Here is a 19,277-nt window from a genome sequence, read left to right on the forward strand (position 1 = left end):
CATGAATACATCATGACAGTCACTGACTATTTCTCTAAATGGGCAGAGGCTTACCCCTTAAGGAATAAGTCAGCAGCTGAAGTTGGAAAGCATCTTTGCAGCATGATATACCGCCATGGCTGCCCCAAAAGAATTCTTTCGGACAGAGGAAGGGAATTAAGTAAATGATGTATGTATGTTCACATGTAAAATACCAATTTCTGCTTGGTTCTGTCTTTTTTTTAAAAATGTGTTTTCTTTTTCCAGCTCAACACAACCCTTTGCAATTTGTTGGGGATCGAGAGGAGTCACGGCTGCATATCATCCCAAACTAATGGCCTCGATGAAAGACCAACGATAACATCAAGCGGCAAGTTTTACGATAGGCTTGTCACATTAAATTACGTTTCACTTTCCACTTTTGATGTCAGAGTAGTCATGACAGAGTCTATCACAGTAAACATTGCATCACAATATAATCATAGATTCACAATCATAGATTGATTGTTATTAAGCATTTCAGTAGTTATTCACTAACAAAATAAAGAAATGAATTCAGTACATCAGTATTTTTCAAGAACAAAACTCCTTGTGGTGGGTGGAGCATGAAATTAAAACGACACATGCTTAAGAAAGCATTTGTGTTTGTATATTTTGTGTTCCTTGTTGTATGTCTAGAGCTCTGAAGAAATTGGTCAATGACAAACAAGACAATTGGGATGTGTTTTTGGAAGCAACATTGTTTTCACTTAGATCAAAAGTACAAACCACAACAAAATACTCTCCCTTTCAACTGATGTATGGGAGGGAGGCAGTATTCCCCTCAGAAGTGCCTGTAGACATGCCGGTCAGTGCTTTTCTAGAGCATATATAAATACCTTCACAACTGAAAATTATCCTCGTCTTTTGTATTTCAATGTGCACGCTAACATTCAATTAGTTATACTTTTGACTTGCTATGTATTTTGCTATTTTTTTTTTCAGCTTTCCAACATTATTCTTCCTGGGGAAGCAAGTTATGGGGCATATGTCACCAAAAAGAAGGGGTCAAAGGAGGCAACAGAAGCAAAGGCCGCAGAAAACATTGCCAAGGCACAAGAAAAGCAACAAGAGGCATCTGCTAAAAAGGTACACAAAAAGCACCAACGAATTGTGTACCGTGTTGGTGATTAGGTGCTGCTATACAACATGAGGAAGCAGGGAAGGAAGGGAGGGAGGATTGAGCCGGATTTCTCCGGACCTTATGTAATTGCAACACTGCGTGGCAAACTTGTCACATTGACAAATTCTGTAGGAAATACTTTAAAAAACAAATATAATGTGGACCACATAAAGCCCTACATGAGGACCCAAAATGATGACAACTCCACACCAACGAGACCATCAGTCATTAAGTTAACATCTGTTATTCAAGACCACGATGTCAGAGAGGTAACAGCACTACCCGCAAGATGTGCAGCTTAACATGTATAATTTCTTCTTCCTTCATACAATGTATTACCTTTTGTTGTAGTTCAACATGATGTTTAATAACAGACATAGTTTGCATTCCATCACATATTGTATTACGTATGTGACGAATAGTCTGTTTTGCATGTTGAAGCATCCACAAGGTTCTGCATCAGTACAGGAAAACATACAAGAAAGAGGTTGTATAAAGTTCTGAAAGTTTGACCTGTTGGTCATTTATTTGGCCTAATTCCACTTTATTGTTTACCAGGGTTCCCACAGATCCTTGAAAGTATTTAAAGGTTTAAGTTTGAAGGGGGGGCAAAACCTTGAAAGCGTCTGAAAATGAGACATAAATAGGTCATGGGTCATTGAAAGTGTTCTAATTTCCAGATACTGTGCTAAAAGGTCCTTCAGGGACTTGGAACCCTGGTTTGCACAAAGGGGTATTGGCCTGTTCAAACATTATGTGTTGGCCCGTTGGCCATTTTGACCCGTTGGTCACTGGTTGTCTAATGCATTTTGGCAAAAGTATGTGGATACCCCGTCTGTTGGTTTTGATAGGCATTCCCATTGCATTGAGAGGAAATCACAACTGCAATGACATAAAGGAATTATGTACAACCATTTTGAATATAAATGTTAAGGCACAATCAATATGACGTTCAAGTGTCCATCCACTTTTGGCCATAATAATACTAAAAGTACAGGCAGGGATTTAGATATTGAAAGAAACTGTGGTTTAACATGGTTTTGTTTTTCAGTTCAAATGATGTGGGCTGCAGAAGATCAGGACCAAGTGGAAGCAGTTGTTGGACCATACACATTGTATGACTCATCATTCAGGACTCTGCATGGAAATGAGTGGCTGTCTGATGAGGTAAACATTTGACGAGATGCAGAAAGCACACACTAGAGCCAAAGTGTGGTTCTAAAAAATAAAGATAATAATTCAAGGGTTCTTGTTAACATGATGAACAAGAAAATGCTGTTCTTACAGAGTATCACACTAGTTTTTAACAGTTTTCAACAAGTGCAATCAAAAGAAGAAATAGAAGAAAAATAAGTTTGCTTTTGATTACAATGTTGACAATTTTAGTAATGACCCCTCTAATTGTATTTTTCCGGTGTAATGCAGGTTATTGATGCATACTTGCACTTGCTGACTGGAAAACAACAGGCAAGTGGGAGTTACACTCATGTAGACGTTATCAGGTGTGTCTTGCAATACATTTAAACATTGTACATGTTAATTGTTTTTAACAGAAACATGTTCACCACTTAAGTGCAGTGGTTGCCACTGCATTGTTTTCTGGACAGCTGCAGAAACTCGGAAAGGTACCTTATTTGTAACAGATGTTATCTTAAGGTCCTGATCAACCATAAGAAATAAGAAATAAGCTATTAATAATTTGACATTGAAACCATTGCTCATAGATGAAGTTTCCCGTGGAAAACCTGTGGTTGTGCCCTGTGAACGTTGGAGCTCACTGGATTTTAGTGGTCGGTTGTCTTTCATGTTGCACACTTGAAAATAACAATGTCCTAAAGTCTACAGTGAAAGACACTTGTCTATTCAAATTTACATTTTAACTCACAGCGTTCTTTGTTCTCTGTGTAAGTGTTTCTCTATTGCTAATATTGTAGCTCAAACTGTATTATCCCCTAGTTTATACTGCCACCTGCTCTGGAAGACTACGCTAGACCATCAGATCAAATTGCTGAACAAACAGCGTACCAAAATGGTGAGTATATTTTTCCCCACAATATGTTCTCACTTTTGTTTAACCTGCTATAAATTACAGCATATTGTAACAGGAGTGAAAGGGCATTCTTGTAACCCAGGTAAACTAGGAAGTAGCGTTGCTGCGGTCGAGGGATCGTGAAATAGGCAAGTCAGCATCTGCAGTCATGAATAACTTACCAGTCAACATTTCTTTTGCAATTAATAGAATCTGTAGCATGCAAATGCAAACCAGCTATTAGCCTAATATAAAACCATGATATATCTAGGTATGGTGAAGGGTATGTGATGTGGGGTTATCTATCTATCTTTAAATTACAAAGGCCAAGGGAACTTTATCAGGATGCATAGTATCCTGAGTCCATTCAATAACTGGCCTTTAAAAATAAAAATCTGCCTGCCTCTATGGGATTTTAACATAGGGGGTTCCTTACTTATGCCCCCTGTATTTTAAGGAATAACATTTATTAATTTACGATACCGGGTTCTTCTTTATACAGTTAACATCAAACTGTGTAGCTACGAAAGCTACAAAATCACATTGTCATAGAAATGATAGAGGCGAAATTTCCACTAGGTTTTATGAAGATATTTTACAGATGGGCTGAACATACATCAAAAGTAAAAAAAATGACATGGCCAAAATGATTAACTCACCAACAATATTTGTTGTATGGTGTATACCAGGGATCACCAAATGGTGGACCGCGATCCGAGTCCGGACCGTGACGTGATGCTATCCGGACCCAGACCTTAATAGCCTAATTTAGATTTTCACGTAAGATTTCAAAGCTGCGCTAAATGTTTCGTTCAGGAGCTTCAGGAACCATCATTTTGCTTGCTGCTACTCAGCCAGTGAAATCTGTGAATTCTGATAAAGTCGAGTCAGTGAGTAAAGTAGCCTACTACGGGGAAGAGACTGATAGCCTGAAACGAGCGAGGAGAGGAGACGGGACGAGAAACAATCAGATGGATATCTAAGTTAACGATAAGTAAGTTATTTTCAAATCATCGATTGCTCATAGCTTTGCTATGTTGCCCACCCAAAATTTCTACCAGCCCACCCAAATATAGTAGCCTAGCCTAGGTTAGAACCAGCCCTGCCCTGCATGGAGACATATTTTACGATAATAATGGAGAAAATGTTAGCAAAACTTTAGGTTTTTGTTAACGGAATCTCCCGACCCTCATTCATCTATTTGCGCAACAGCCCACATTCTGCCTTTTAAAAATCGCCTGTCTCAGAATAGAAGAGGTCCAGGGCAATTCTGTGCAAAACTGTCACATCCATATTTAGCCTAGTTGGCGTTACGGACGTGACAGTTTTGCGTGGTATTGCCCCCGTATCGTTATATAAAGCTCTGTTCTCGCTGTCTAGCTTCCTCCTCTTTGAGCAATCGATGATTTGAAAATAACTTACTTATGGTTAACTTAGATATCCATCTGATAGTTTCTCGTCCCGTCTCCTCTCCTCGCTCGTTTCAGGCTATCAGTCTCTTCCCCGTAGTAGGCTACTTTACTCACTGACTCGACTTTATCAGAATTCACAGATTTCACTGGCTGAGTAGCAGCAAGCAAAATGATGGTTCCTGAAGCTCCTGAACGAAACATTTAGCGCAGCTTTGAAATCTTACGTGAAAATCTAAATTAGGCTATTAAGGTCTGGGTCCGATAGCATCACGCCACGTCCGGACTCGGATCGCGGGTCCACCATTTGGTGATCCCTGGTATACACCATACAACAAATATTGTTGGTGAGTTAATCATTTTGGCCATGTCATTTTTTTTTACTTTTGATGTATGTTCAGCCCATCTGTAAAATATCTTCATAAAACCTAGTGGAAATTTCGCCTCTATCATTTCTATGACAATGTGATTTTGTAGCTTTCGTAGCTACACAGTTTGATGTTAACTGTATAAAGAAGAACCCGGTATCGTAAATTAATAAATGTTATTCCTTAAAATACAGGGGGCATAAGTAAGGAACCCCCTATGTTAAAATCCCATAGAGGCAGGCAGATTTCTCTTTTTAAAGGCCAGTTATTGAATGGACTCAGGATACTATGCATCCTGATAAAGTTCCCTTGGCCTTTGTAATTTCAAGATAGATAGATAACCCCACATCACATACCCTTCACCATACCTAGATATATCATGGTTTTATATTAGGCTAATAGCTGGTTTGATTTGCATGCTACAGATTCTATTAATTGCAAAAGAAATGTTGACTGGTAAGTTATTCATGACTGCAGATGCTGACTTGCCTATTTCACGATCCCTCGACGCAGCAACGCTTACTTCCTAGTTTACCTTTTTTTTTTCTCAACTCCTACACAAGCGAGTAGGACTCATTTCACACTGCTCCTGCTTCACCTATCCTTTTAGCAATTTCCACTCTTTTTCATTCTTTTATTTCATTTACAAGCTAGTTTAGCAAAGACAGTGAAACCAGTACATTTAAATCTGAAACTTTAGTGGTTAGTTTTTTACTTTAAATGAGCCAGCCAAGTCAACGAGCAAAAACTGAACGGCAATTCACCTTGAAGTTGGATTAAAACAAAATCGCTCCCTCGCCAGAGACCCAAGAGATCATGCCGAAAATGTACTGAGCTAGAACAGAGGATTTCTACTTTGGAATCAAAGATGCATGCCCTTCCATCAACGACAGATGAACTACGAGAGGCATCTCATGAAGTGAGTACAGCAACTACTGGAAATGCAGAGAATGTAACCCAGCAGTTTAATATCACTGCTAATAGAGCAGATGAATGCATCGACCTCACAAAGGGAAATGTGAGTACAGAGCCTTGGCACAGGCAAGGTGCCAGACCAAAAAACAAAAAATGTAATACAAGAACTGTAATTACCTCAACACCAGTAAATTCAGATGTTAACTTCAGGCCTCGTATCAGAAATACAGGCAGATCAGCAAACTACTACAGGGCTTGTGGTCCTAAGGGAAGCCCACAGCCCCTAACACTATGGAACAGATTTGAATGCCTCCGGGACGGAGAGAGGAATTTCCCAGGGAACAGACCCAAAGCAGGCAGCCATCAAACCACAACAAAAAGAAAGATGGGCACAGACAAGAAGCAGCACTCGACCCTATTCATCCCACAACCCTCGTTCTAGGCTTACTTTGCTGTGAGACATATAAATGGGGAAAGGATGATTGTATGTTGTTTCCCAAATGCTTCAGTGTCTGACACAAAAACAAGCTTGCAGAACTGGTGTCAAAATATACAACTATCAAAGCATCATTGTGCATGTTGGAGCAAATGACATCTACAGAGAACAGCTGTATGTCAAAGAAGATTTCAAGGAACTTTTCTCGGCCCTATTTGAGCTTGGAATACAAATTTTCATCAGTGGCCCACTCCCAGCAGAGGGAAGCTTTGTATTTTCCAGACTATTCAGTTTAAACACCTGGCTCCAAAAAAAAACATGCTTTTCAGTTGGGATGAATTTTATTGACAATTTTAACCTTTTTTTTGAATCGCAGGGAATACTTCAGACCAAATAGCACAGAGCTGAGTTGGACTGGGGCCAAGATCTTAACCTAATACTATCACCTCTCTCTCCTGCACCCAACATTTTTCTGCCAACCTTGAGCCGAGCCTCTGATAAAGCCAGTGGCCATACAGACGGAACAAGCGGATGACATCAACAACTCAGCTAAACCAAAACACTCTGCACAGGCTGAAACAGAGATGTGCCCAACCTCCCCTGCTGTGGGGCACTCTGATAACCACCCGCTAGCCTCCACTGAAATGCAGACCTTGGAGAAACATAAACAACCAGCTCAACAATGCCAAGCCATGTCCACTGGACAAGATAAGATGGGTGCTGCTAAAATGACTCAAAGTCAATCACTGGCGTCAAACTCCTGGAATCTCAGCAAACAAATGGATGTGATGAGCATGAGGAGATAGCACCTATCAAAGCTGCTGAGAGGATATCAGAAAGGAAGGGTCATGTTGTAACACCAGTACCAATACCCTCCCCACCTCCGTCGTCTCCTTGTCACCACAAAGACACAACAACATTCAATACACTACTGGAATACATGCTGAAAGCGGAGCATCTGCAACAAACTTCCCAGAACCTCAGCAGGCAGATGGAGACTCTGGATCAATTTTCAACCCCAACCTCCTTGATTTCCCATCACCACCCACACCCAATCACGCCCCCACCCAATCAAACTCCCCAGGCCACACAAACCCCCTAATCTCCCATCCCCATCCCCACCCCTTCATCCCACCACCCACTCAAACTCCACAGGATCCCCTGAATACCCATCACCATCCCCACCCAAGCACATGATGTTCCCTGCAAGAATGGAGAGACTGCTACCAGTAGCCATGCAGAGTTTTACTAGCCCAAGATCATTAGCACCAAAGAAGCGAAGGGCACCTCCACCCCTCGCCCTCCCCTCCCGTTTAGAAGGATCTCTTAAGCAGCAGCAACCTCTTAGTTCATTTTCTCAGCCGGCATATAGCATGGAATGTGCAGTGGAAAATACTGATGGCAGCAGCAGGGGACAATTATATGATGACTGTTTTGCATGATATTCTCAGAGTCCCTGCAATAGAAATGGTATTGACAGTAGTTTTGAGAACATGCCGGACCCAGTAAGCCCATGACATTCTCTATTCCTGTATTGACAAGAAATAGAACACAAATGCATCGAGCTTATAGGGTAAACCAGTCCAATCTCCTACCCGTACTACATCAACCTCAGATTTCCCCATGGATCATATTTCCCCAACACTTAAACTAACAAAACTAGCACTCCTAAATATCAGATCTCTTTCAAACAAATCATTCTTAATTCATGATCTAATTTGCACACACAACCTTGATTTTTTACTTTTAACTGAGACATGGTTAGATCAAGCAAACAGTGCTGCTACTCTCATCGAATCAGCTCCCCAAACTTCAGTTTTTGAGTGCTACCAGAGCAAATAAAAGAGGTGGGGGATAGCCACAATTTTCAAGACGCCTTTTCAGTGCAATCAGTCGTCATTCGGGTGACTTTACTTCATTTGAATATCTGTGTGCATGCATTAAGTCTTCTCCTCAGATTTTATTACTGACAATTTACAGGCCTCCAAAACACTCAGCTAAAGTTTTTCTTGAAGAGCTAGGAGAACTGCTATCAGTTGTTTGCATAGAGTATGACTGTCTTATCATATCAGGGGATCTAAACTTGCATGTGGATAATCCTGAAAACAATTATGCCAAGGAATTCATTGCACTAATCGATACTTTCTCCCTAACACAGCATGTACAGGGGCCAACACACTCTCGCCATACCCTCGACCTTGTTATCACAAAGGGTCTCGATGTCTCTACAGCTGTTAAAGACCTGGCCTTATCTGATCATTTTTGCGTGTTCTTTGATGTGTCTATGTCCCCACACACTCAAAACACAGCTATGATGGTAAAAAGGAGAATCATAAATGATCAGACAAGTGCTCTCTTTGAGCAAGCACTTTCACTAAAGTCAAGTCAACTGTCAGACTCTGAAGACTTATTTGATCACTTTAATGCAAAATGGCAAACATTATGGATGACATTGCTCCATTACAATTCAAGAAAGTTAAGGACAAACAGAAAGCACCATGGAGGCAAAATCCAGCAGTTAAACTTCTAAAAAGAGAGTGTAGGAAGACTGAAAGAAAATGGCGTAAATACAAACTTCAGATCCACTATGAAATCCATAAAGAGATGCTCAACATATAACTCTGAAATATGCAAAGCAAGACAGTCTTTCTTTTCTAACATTATCAATAGAAGTTCAAATAACACTCGTATTCTATTTTCAACTGTTGATAAGTTAACAAATCCCCCTCACAATTAGCCTGAACTTCTCTCAACTAATAAATGCAATGAGTTTTCATCTTTTTTAAAGGTAAAATTGACAAAATCAGACTCAACATATCTGCTCAATTACAAATTCAACAACCTGAACTTCCAGCAACAAACAGAGGGAAACTAAACTTGATGTCAGAGTTCAGCTTGATAGACTACGAAACACTTGAAAAAACGGTACAGTAAATGTATCATTGCTGTCTGGCACTTTTCCTAAGTCACTGAAAACAGCTGTTGTAAAGCCACTTCTCAAGAAGAATAACCTGGATGCCTCCATGCTAAACAATTACAGGCCCATATCCAATCTACCTTTTATTGGCAAAATTATTGAAAAAGTAGTCTTTAATCAATTAACCACCTTCCTAACATCAAATGGGTATTTTGATTACTTTCAGTCTGGTTTTCGGGCAAATCACAGCACTGAAACAGCCCTCATTAAAGTTTCCAATGACATACGCCTCAACACAGATTCAGGTAAAACATCAGTCCTAGTGCTACTGGACCTTAGTGCAGCATTTGACACTGTTGATCACAATATTTTACTACACAGACTAGAACACTGGGTTGGATTTACAGGCATAGTTATCAGCTGGCTAAAATCATATCTACAAGAAAGGAGCTTCTTTGTTGTCATCGGAAACTGTACCTCAACACCAACGTCCTTGACCTGTGGTGTTCCCCAGGGGTCGATCTTGGGGCCACTATTATTCAACCTCTATATGCTCCCACTTGGACAAATCATTCAAAATAATTTGATTTCATATCATAGCTATGCAGATGACACACAAATTTACTTAGCTCTATCACCAAACAACTATGGTCCTCTTGAATCTATGTGTATAGAACAAATCAACACCTGGATGTCTCAATTTTCTTCAGCTGAACAAAGAAAAAACTGAAGTAATTATATTTGGTAAAAATGAGGAAAGACTTAGGGTTGCTACTCTCCTTGACACAAAAGGGTTGAAGGCAAAGGATACTGTTAAAAACCTTGGTGTATTAATTGACAGTGATCTAAATTTCAACAGCCACATGAAAGCGATAACTAAATCAGCTTTTTACCACCTCAAAAATATTGTCAAACTCAGAGGGCTGATGTCAAAACATGACTTAGAAAAACTCATTCATGCATTTATCTCCAGCAGGGTTGATTACTGCAATGGACTGTTCACAGGCCTTCCTAAAAAGACTATTAAACAGCTTCAGGTGATACAAAATGCAGCAGCTAGGACTCTAACAAAAACTAAAAGAACTGACCACATTACTCCAATTCTTAAGTCCTTGCACTGGCTTCCAGTAAGTCACAGAATTGACTGATGGTGTAGCGTAGTCTTCCAGAGCTGCCGGCCTCTTTTCAGTGGAATTGAGCTGGAACCAGTTTAAACCAGTGGCAATAACGTTAGCTTCGTCATCTTGACTGACATCCCAAAGACATTTTAAAATTCCGTGCATTTTGGCTACAGCATGGCTTAACACCATTCAAAACATACAGACTAAAGCTGTATAAGGCAAAGTAAGCTAGCAACGTTAAATTGTCTAACGTTAGCTTTATATACAAGCGGCACAGCCAGTGATGTAACTTACAAGTAGCTAACATTAACTAGCTAGCTAACTTTGTGCTGCTTCGTCAGGTTGTTAAATGATATATTGAGTCTAAAAATATGCAAGAACGTTAGCAAATTACCAAAATGTTAATGTACCTTCTCTGAGTTTTTAAATTGGTGGCAAGTTCTGCACAATCCTTCATACCCACACACCGTTTCACTTGGTTTCACTGGAAGCCAAATCTAGACTGCATTTTCTGGTAGGAGTCTTCTGCACGCCGAAGTTTGTCACGTCCGACCATCATAGACCTCTGGAGTCTAACTTGATTTCTCTAACTTGCTAACAAGTCGCAAAAGTTAGCTCTGGGGTAGCAAAAATCAAATTGTGCCGCCTTCACGTACCATTGATTATAATATCTACTCGAAGGTTGAAGACAAAAGTGTGTTGAGGAAAATGTCTGCGTCTCCGATTTCGTCGTCTCCCTGCGCGAGAATTTAACAGGTGATCTCCTTGTATGGGCATAGATGGTAGCTTTTTGTAGGCTTAACTTCAGAGGTCTATCAGAGCATCGTCATGTGTGGCGGTCACATCACATGGTTAGGCCTACTGTTTGCAAATGTGAACTTGAAAATATGTGCAATTAAAACAAATAAGCCAATGAAAATCATTTGAGAATTGTTGTACAACAGCTAGCGCTCTTACAGATCAGACTAATTTATAAAACAAATAGTTCTGGATGAGCATTACATTAGTTCACTTAGAGAGCTCTCTGATGGATAAGCCTGAGTAAAATATGAGATATATAAATTGAGCAAGTCTGAGTGTTGTATAAGCCTTTGCTGAGATCTCTTTTGTAAATCAAAAAAAGGCCTAAACTGAGATGACTAGAATGAGAACGGTTCAAGCTTGTGAAGAGATCTCTTTTACAGAACTGATGGAGCCTAATCTGATATTTACCAAAATGATCTGAAATGAGAATTGCATGAGTTTACATAGAGAGCTCTCTGGTGGATCAGCCTGAGTAAAATATGAGATGTATAAATTAGACAACACTGAGCATTATTTAAAATATTGATGAGATCTCATTTGTATATTAAAGGGAGTCTACACTGAGATAACTTAACTATTTTGCTCCAGAGACAAACCTGAGAAGCGGAGACAAAAAGCAATAATCTCATTTTATATCACTGTGATCTCATTATTGTCTAGGAGAAACAACTGAGAAAGAGAGGAGCTCTCATTTTAACATTTTCTTTCCTCTGGGCTAGCAGCACACTTTATATCTATCCCCATTTACCACTAAACATATACAACTCCTACAAAGTTTATCTGATCCCCCATTATCCACAAAACACACATGGGGGTTTGGCGGCTAATATGGCTGCCCAGGGGTTTGACATCAGTCACATGACTGTCACATGACACTACATCCAATATGGATGCCAGGGGGGGGGCGGCATTGTTTGACAACAGACACATGACTGTCACATGACTTTACATCCAATATGGCTGCCCAGGGGTTTGACACCACCCAGATAGCAAGGTGACATTGATATGATGTTGATTTTCCATCCAAATCATCATTTTGGTTGAGATTGAAATCTCAATGGTAAATAGACATTGAATCAGCATTACAATCCTGACAAAACCCCGACAGTGCATGAGCATAGATAGAGAGACATCGAAACAACATTGGTTTATAGTTTATATTGCCATAATCGATAGAGCATCGATACATAGTTCAGTAAAAGATATTGAAAAGTCATGGATGTATGGTTTACTGGGAAATTTTGACGTGGTCATTGAAAAGTAGTGGATTTTTAGTTGACAGCGCGACGACGTTTGAACTGTCCGGCGGGAGATCATTTTGAGCAACGGTTCAGTCAGACCAACTGTGTTCAGCTATACCTTAACTTCTAATTTATTGACCATTTGGAGTTTTATCACTCTATAGAAACATTTATATGATAACAATGATAGCCTTAAGATAACATTTAGTGAGTTTTGTCTAGTAAGGCTTAATATTAGGCCTCCATCAACAGAATATTACAAAATACAAAATAATGAGAAGGCTACACTGGAACATTTTAAAACTTTATCGTTGTACTTAATTTAAGTAAAATAACACTTTAAGAGCCAGAAAACCAAAAAACAGCCACAACATGATCCAATGCCATTGGAAACGTATGCAATTGCAGGAATTTTGCTACTCATGGACACATAATAATTTACTGTCTGTGTCGTGCGGGCGGCGGAGGAGTCACACATTGATTGGATTTCTTTCTTGACAAATTAAAGGGACATCGACTTAAGCACATGCTGTGTAGTTTTGTTCCTATGGGAGTCAAATATTTTGCAACCAACACTGTCTAGCTTTAGCTAATAGCTTACTCATAGCGACACTTAAAATTGAATGACAACATCCGAACAACGTTGCACTTTGATAGATTTTAGGCTAGCTAGCCTGCACATAATTATATTGCGAATGGGCTTGCTGAAAACTTGTGATGGATTTAAACAATGGATTTGTCTTCTCAGTGGATGTTGTTTTCCATGGATTTTTTTTAAAGGTAAGGTGCGATCTAAGTTCTATCTGCTGGGTTAGTTTGTGTGCGACATGTTCTCCTCGCCGGGGAGGGACGGGGAGGTGTATCGTGAGGCGTCCCCAACCCACTCGCTTTGTTTTCTGCCAGTGAGTGGACTTGCAGATTGGCAGGCAGCTAGCCACCCTGTATGGCACGAGAAAACGTGTAGTAGGCTACTAGTTAATAGTATCCAGGCTTTGAGACATTTATGGTGTCTCACAGTTGCCTGGCACAACATCTATCATGTAGGCTATTTGTGGATCAGGAACAGTTAACTAGCTAACTAGGCTACATCCTAGCTGAATTTCACAAAATCTGAAGTAGTTAATGCTAGATAGTAAAACAACCACTGCAACATTTTCTTTTCACTTTATTGAAGTGTGGCTTAAGTGCTTCAATTAGGCCTACATACAATACATAGGCATAAGACACTCTGCCTTTGTTTTACCCACCACCAATGTTAATATGGTTTGCTGCTGAAATTACGGTGCACTGTAACTTAATTCCAGCGTTCTATAGAGCCGCGAAACAAAGCTAAAGAACCACAACTGATGTTACGGGATATGCCTTGGCTTACCCTCTGCTTTTTGAAGTTACGGCAAAAACAGCATCTTATTTTGATAAGAAAACAACAAAATTGACTCAAGATATTTGTCCACATGATAAAATTGATGCCCATTGTTCCAAAAATGACAAAAACTCATTTTTGATCAAATTGAAGTTACGGCCTTTTGCCTTTGCACGGCAGTATAGAAGTGCCCTCCGCTGGCTGGTGTTCACATCATCACAGTTTAACCGTAAACAGCAATCAGAGGTGTCTAATTTTATTCCATAAATATATTGTTTTCATAGACGTAAGTTGCACGCAGCTCTTCTAAGAGCTTCCATTTACTGCACCATGTAGGCTACTGTAGTGCGGTTTGTCTGTCAACATAAAAAATCTCCGGTACCTACAATTTTCGCACAACTTGGTGGAAAAGTGTAGCACAGGTTAAAGAAAACCTATTCATGTTTGGACTCAAAAGGAACTTCAAAGTATTTCCCATATAGTAGCCTTTTAGCTCACAACGACAATGAAAGTGGAACTTGGAAAGTGGAAGTATCTCCACCGAGTGTTACATTAGATGCACAATCAATCTCGATGCACGTAAAAAGTATCAACTGGTAGGTTAGTAACGAAGGTAGCCTAATTTTGCAAAATGTGATGACGGCACACAAACTTGGGCAAAAACGTTTAGTTTGTGGTGATGGCCTACAGTTAATGTGAATCGCTGACTAGAACCAATGTAGAAGATTTGCACCAAATAGGCCTAAAGGCTGTGGTTGTGTTTCTACAACATGTTGGCACAAATCGTAATTTCTGTCAACTATGACGATCTCCATGCATGTTCAGTAGCCTATATTTTTAATTTAGTCAAACAGTGACATGTGGTTTAATCAGTGTTGGGCAAGTTACTTAAAAATCGTAATATATTATGTATAACTTATTACTGTCATTTCAAAGTAATTCATTACATTATAATATTACTGTCTCTGAATTGTAAGGCATTACACTATTGTATTACTTTTAAGTTACTTTTACCAAATTATCTAGAAATATGGATTTGGAATTCTAAATGCAGTTTTATTATGCTTAATGTAGCTCATTGCACTTCTAATGGAGGGTGATGTGGTACAACATAATGACTGAGCTAGGCTTAAGGCTACAGTAGAATGCAATAGGTGCAGTGATGGCTCATGATGCAATACAAGGAACTATCATAGCCAGAATTTTGTTTAAAGAAGACAAAAGGTCAAAGTCTGGTCAATTGTGATCGAAATGCTGTAACTTTAGGCTTAGGCCTACTCATTAAAATCAACAGAGAGCCCACTACCTGTATATTGTAACCCAAAACTTAAAGACATGTCAAGATAGGCTACACAGTGCAGCTACTGGCCATTTTTGTGCCCTAACTGGTGAAATACAGTATTAACCTAAGTATGTCATCATATGGCCAACTATAAAGATGTAATCTGCCTGTTCCCAGGGATGGGTAGTATTTCTGAAACATGTAATATGTGTTTCAAATGCAAAATAGTATTTTGTCATTTGTATTTTATTGGGTTGAAGGAAATGGCTCTGTATTTTGTTTCAAAATACTTTATTGGTGTGTATTTTTGCATTTTAAAAATACTGCAAAATACTAAATGTGAAAAACACAAAAAAAGTAGATACTACAGACAGGTGTAATGAATAATTGGTAATTAGGCAACAATGGTTTATGTTTATCGCAATCAGCTAATGTGAGAACAGCTGTGTTCAACAACACTTACAGATTTTCAGTGACGGCTAAATTGCTGAAGCATCAGCCCTGGTCTGAAGCACTGGTGTGAAGTGGTACGCAAGTTGAGCAAGATGAGCAAGTTGACCTGTGCAAGTTCACATAAGGACACTGACAAAGGCAACAATGTCCCATTGTCTCCATGCCAATCTTTAACAGAAAAAATGTCAGATATCTCATCCATCAATAGTTGGTAAGGTGTTGAGTGTGTTTGAATTCCCTTCCTTGTAGCATCCTTTTCTGCATTCCACAGTGGGGAGAAGTTCACCTTGTTTAATTAAATAACAATTCTATTTCCTTATTAGCTGCATACTTGAGGTTGGAGATATTAAGGCACGTCAAGTCTCTCACATACTGGAACTTCAAGATACATAGCCGTATGATTTTCTTATTCAGTTCTGCACTGGACTTGAATTACAATTTTGGCACAGATACACAATTATGATTTTTGGCCTATTGATTATAATGTGGTTAATTGAAAGCTCTGTCAGTCATTTGGATAAGCATCAGCTAGATGACTAAATGTAAATGTAAATTCTTGAATTATTCTTAATTTTGATCACACTACATGAACTTGCATATGGTATCGACGACAGGGCCAAATTGTATTGTTTTTACTATATAGTTTTAATAGGCTAAATGTTTGGGATAAAAAAAAAAAAGCTTTTTTTGCAGTGCTTCCATACTTCCTTGAAAAAAGTATTTTGAGTATTTTCTAAATACAAAAATACAGTTTTATTTTGATACATACGTAATATGGTTAGGCCTACTGTATTTTGTAGTTTATTTTGATACATTAAAAATGAGGGTATTAGGTATTTTATTTATACATTCTGATGTATTTTTGCCCATCCCTGCCTGTTCCCATGATTAGCTTGTCACCTGTGACGATGGTAGGCCTAAGTGACTGACCTATCTGGGTACACTCAACACCTTACCATATATTGATGTCATTGTGGTTGAGATATCTGACATTTTTCTGTTAAAGATTGGCATGGAGACAATGGGACAGGGTTGCCTTTGTCAGTGTCCTTATGTGAACTTGCACAGGTCAACTTGCTCATCTTTACTTAAGCGTGCCACTTCACACCAGTGCTTCAGACCAGAGCTGATGCTTCAGCAATAGCCGTCACTGAAAAGCTTTAAGTGTTGTTGAACACAGCTGTTCTCACATTAGCTTATTGCGATAAACATAAACCATTGTTGCCTAATTACCAATTATTCATTACACCTGTCTGTAGTATCTACTTTTTTTGTGTTTTTCACATATAGTATTTTGCAGTATTTTTAAAATGACAAAATTACTATTTTGCATTTGAAACACATATTACATGTTTCAGAAATACTACCCATCCCTGGGAACAGGCAGATTACATCTTTATAGTTGGCCATATAATGACATACTTAGGTTAATACTGTATTTCACCAGTTAGGGCACAAAAATGGCCAGTAGCTGCACTGTGTAGCCTATCTTGACATGTCTTTAAGTTTTGGGTTACAATATACAGGTAGTGGGCTCTCTGTTGATTTTAATGAGTAGGCCTAAGCCTAAAGTTACAGCATTTCTATCACAATTGACCAGACTTTGACCTTTTGTCTTCTTTTAACAAAATTCTGGCTATGATTGTTCCTTGTATTGCATCATGAGCCATCACTGCACCTATTGCATTCTACTGTAGCCTTAAGCCTAGCTCAGTCATTATGTTGTACCACATCACCCTCCATTAGAAGTGCAATGAGCTGCATTGAGCATAATAAACTGCATTTAGAATTCCAAATCCATATTTCCAGATATTTTGGTAAAAGTAACTTAAAAGTAATACAATAGTAGTGTAATGCCTTACAATTCAGAGACAGTAATATTATAATGTAATGAATTACTTTGAATAAGTAATACATAATATATTACGATTTTGAAGTAACTTGCCCAACACTGATTAAACCACATGTCACTGCTTGACTAAATGAAAAATATAGGCTACTGAACATGCATGGAGATCGTCATAGTTGACAGAAATTACGATACTGATTATATAATAACCTATAGGTCCAAATCTAAATGTTTGGGTTCAGTTTATGGTGTTGCTACAGCATGATACTGTGTGTTTGTTATTTATGGGGGGGAATCAGGGCGGGATTTTGGTATCGGTGGGCTTGTGTGTGTGTGTGTGTGTGTGTGTGTGGGGGGTCGTCGGTCCAGTAGTGGGCCGGTCCAGGAGAAAATTGCCAGGGCCGAATTTTGTTCCCAGTCCGACCCTGCTCAAGCATGAATGAGTTTGTAAGTTAGGCTACGATGTACATAGATGGAATATGATTATTCTAAAGTTTCACTTGTAAGTAGCCTTCAGTTTAACATATTTATCTAACACTGTATATCTTTCTTCTATTTCTGTTAGGTGCCGCTTCACTCAACTGGATGGTCAGGCTGACTGCAACCGTAGGCCTACTGAATAGATGGCAGGGAAGCACAGCACACGGGAATTTATAAATGAAGAAGAGTGAATAAATGCACTTGCTTTTCAAACTGATAACAAGTTGTCAATGGTTATTTATGCAAGCTTGTGTAGCCTAAACCAGACATACCTAGGCATAGCCAAATGTATCCTGGCTGTAGATAAAGCAAGGTATGAATTTCCCAATATTTTGCCAGATTTATAGTGGTTTACTGCGGTTTAATATGAATTGAAATACCATTGAAATCGCATTGATCTTTAGTTTGGTTGTAATTTCAACATTGTTTCAATATTTATTTTAATTGAAATGCAATTGAAATTCCGCTGGTCTATAGTTAATAAATCAACATTGTTTCAATATTAACTGAGGGTGCAAACTGATATTAAATCAACATCGAAATCCGACATTGATTCAATGATTTATGGTTGACAATGTAATGTTGATTCTACATAGTTTCAATGCCCGTCTGCTATCTGGGCAGTCACATGACTGTCACATGACTCACAAAACAATAACAATAACAAACAACACGTGGTGACAACCACATGGCTAATTTGCATTAAAAGGAGGCGTGGTTATGACGTGATTTATGACATGTCAGGGGGCGGGGCTTATTTTTGACAGATAGTTCATGATAAGGACTACTCCCCTTACTTCGTTACCACCACGTCTACATTTACTTTTCTTAAATGTCCTAGTTGTTCGTAGATAAATGTGATTTCATGTAAACAGCACTCGCCACATTCATAGCCTACTGTCAATCCATCAAAACTTCGCTGAAATGTTGTGGTCCGATGCTTTCGTTCTTATCCAGAGAATACGGTTATTTTGCTCCTGCGCGACGCTTTCACCCACTCTGGTCGCATGCTCATTACGTAAATTACGTCACGTTTGATTTCAGAAAAAAGTTTATTACTCAGCCGGTAAGTCAGTTACGAGGTTATGACACCAATCACACAATGTTATATTACTCCAAAAATAGAAAAAGTTCATATAAAGGCAAAAAACGCTTCAGCTGTAACGTTATTTGATGTCAAAGTGGCGCCAAATTGAATGGGGTTCAATGGGATGGCTAGGTGGAACTGGTCTACTATTTAGCCTCAGATCTGCCATTAGTGTCTACGCTCTCCGAACGTTCGCCTGCCCCCTTGCTATTTTCAGGTGCTGCATGATATCACTGTGCTGCTGCGCCCATGGTGTCCCACTGGAATGAGAGTATAGTTGTCAAATCAGCCTAGAAAATCACCACGTTTCATTTTCCGTTGTTCTTATTACACTTTCTAACTTGAGAGGAGACACGTTTTAAATAAAATTACTTTTAAACGT

The 19,277-nt window shown here is 39.1% G+C and overlaps 1 protein-coding gene across 4 annotated transcripts; it reads left to right on the forward strand.

Annotated features, from left to right (window-relative positions):
- Positions 1-659: 659 nt before the first annotated feature.
- Positions 660-18,059, forward strand: LOC125310096. 4 transcript variants are annotated; one of them, XM_048267246.1, is made up of 10 exons: positions 660-826; positions 964-1,107; positions 1,274-1,410; positions 1,583-1,628; positions 2,193-2,308; positions 2,567-2,608; positions 2,695-2,766; positions 2,866-2,931; positions 3,098-3,173; positions 17,894-18,059. In XM_048267246.1, the coding sequence occupies exons 3-10, from the start codon at positions 1,321-1,323 to the stop codon at positions 17,983-17,985; spliced, it is 600 nt and encodes a 199-aa protein (XP_048123203.1). In that variant the 5' UTR covers positions 660-826; positions 964-1,107; positions 1,274-1,320; the 3' UTR covers positions 17,986-18,059. The 4 variants fall into 4 exon arrangements, with proteins under 4 accessions (XP_048123203.1, XP_048123202.1, XP_048123204.1 ...); XM_048267245.1 differs by having other exon boundaries at positions 964-1,410; XM_048267247.1 differs by lacking the exon at positions 1,583-1,628 and having other exon boundaries at positions 964-1,410.
- The last annotated feature ends 1,218 nt before the right edge of the window (positions 18,060-19,277 follow it).

The sequence above is a fragment of the Alosa alosa genome, chromosome 17 (assembly GCF_017589495.1).
Source record: "Alosa alosa isolate M-15738 ecotype Scorff River chromosome 17, AALO_Geno_1.1, whole genome shotgun sequence".
Taxonomy (NCBI): Eukaryota; Metazoa; Chordata; class Actinopteri; order Clupeiformes; family Clupeidae; genus Alosa; species Alosa alosa.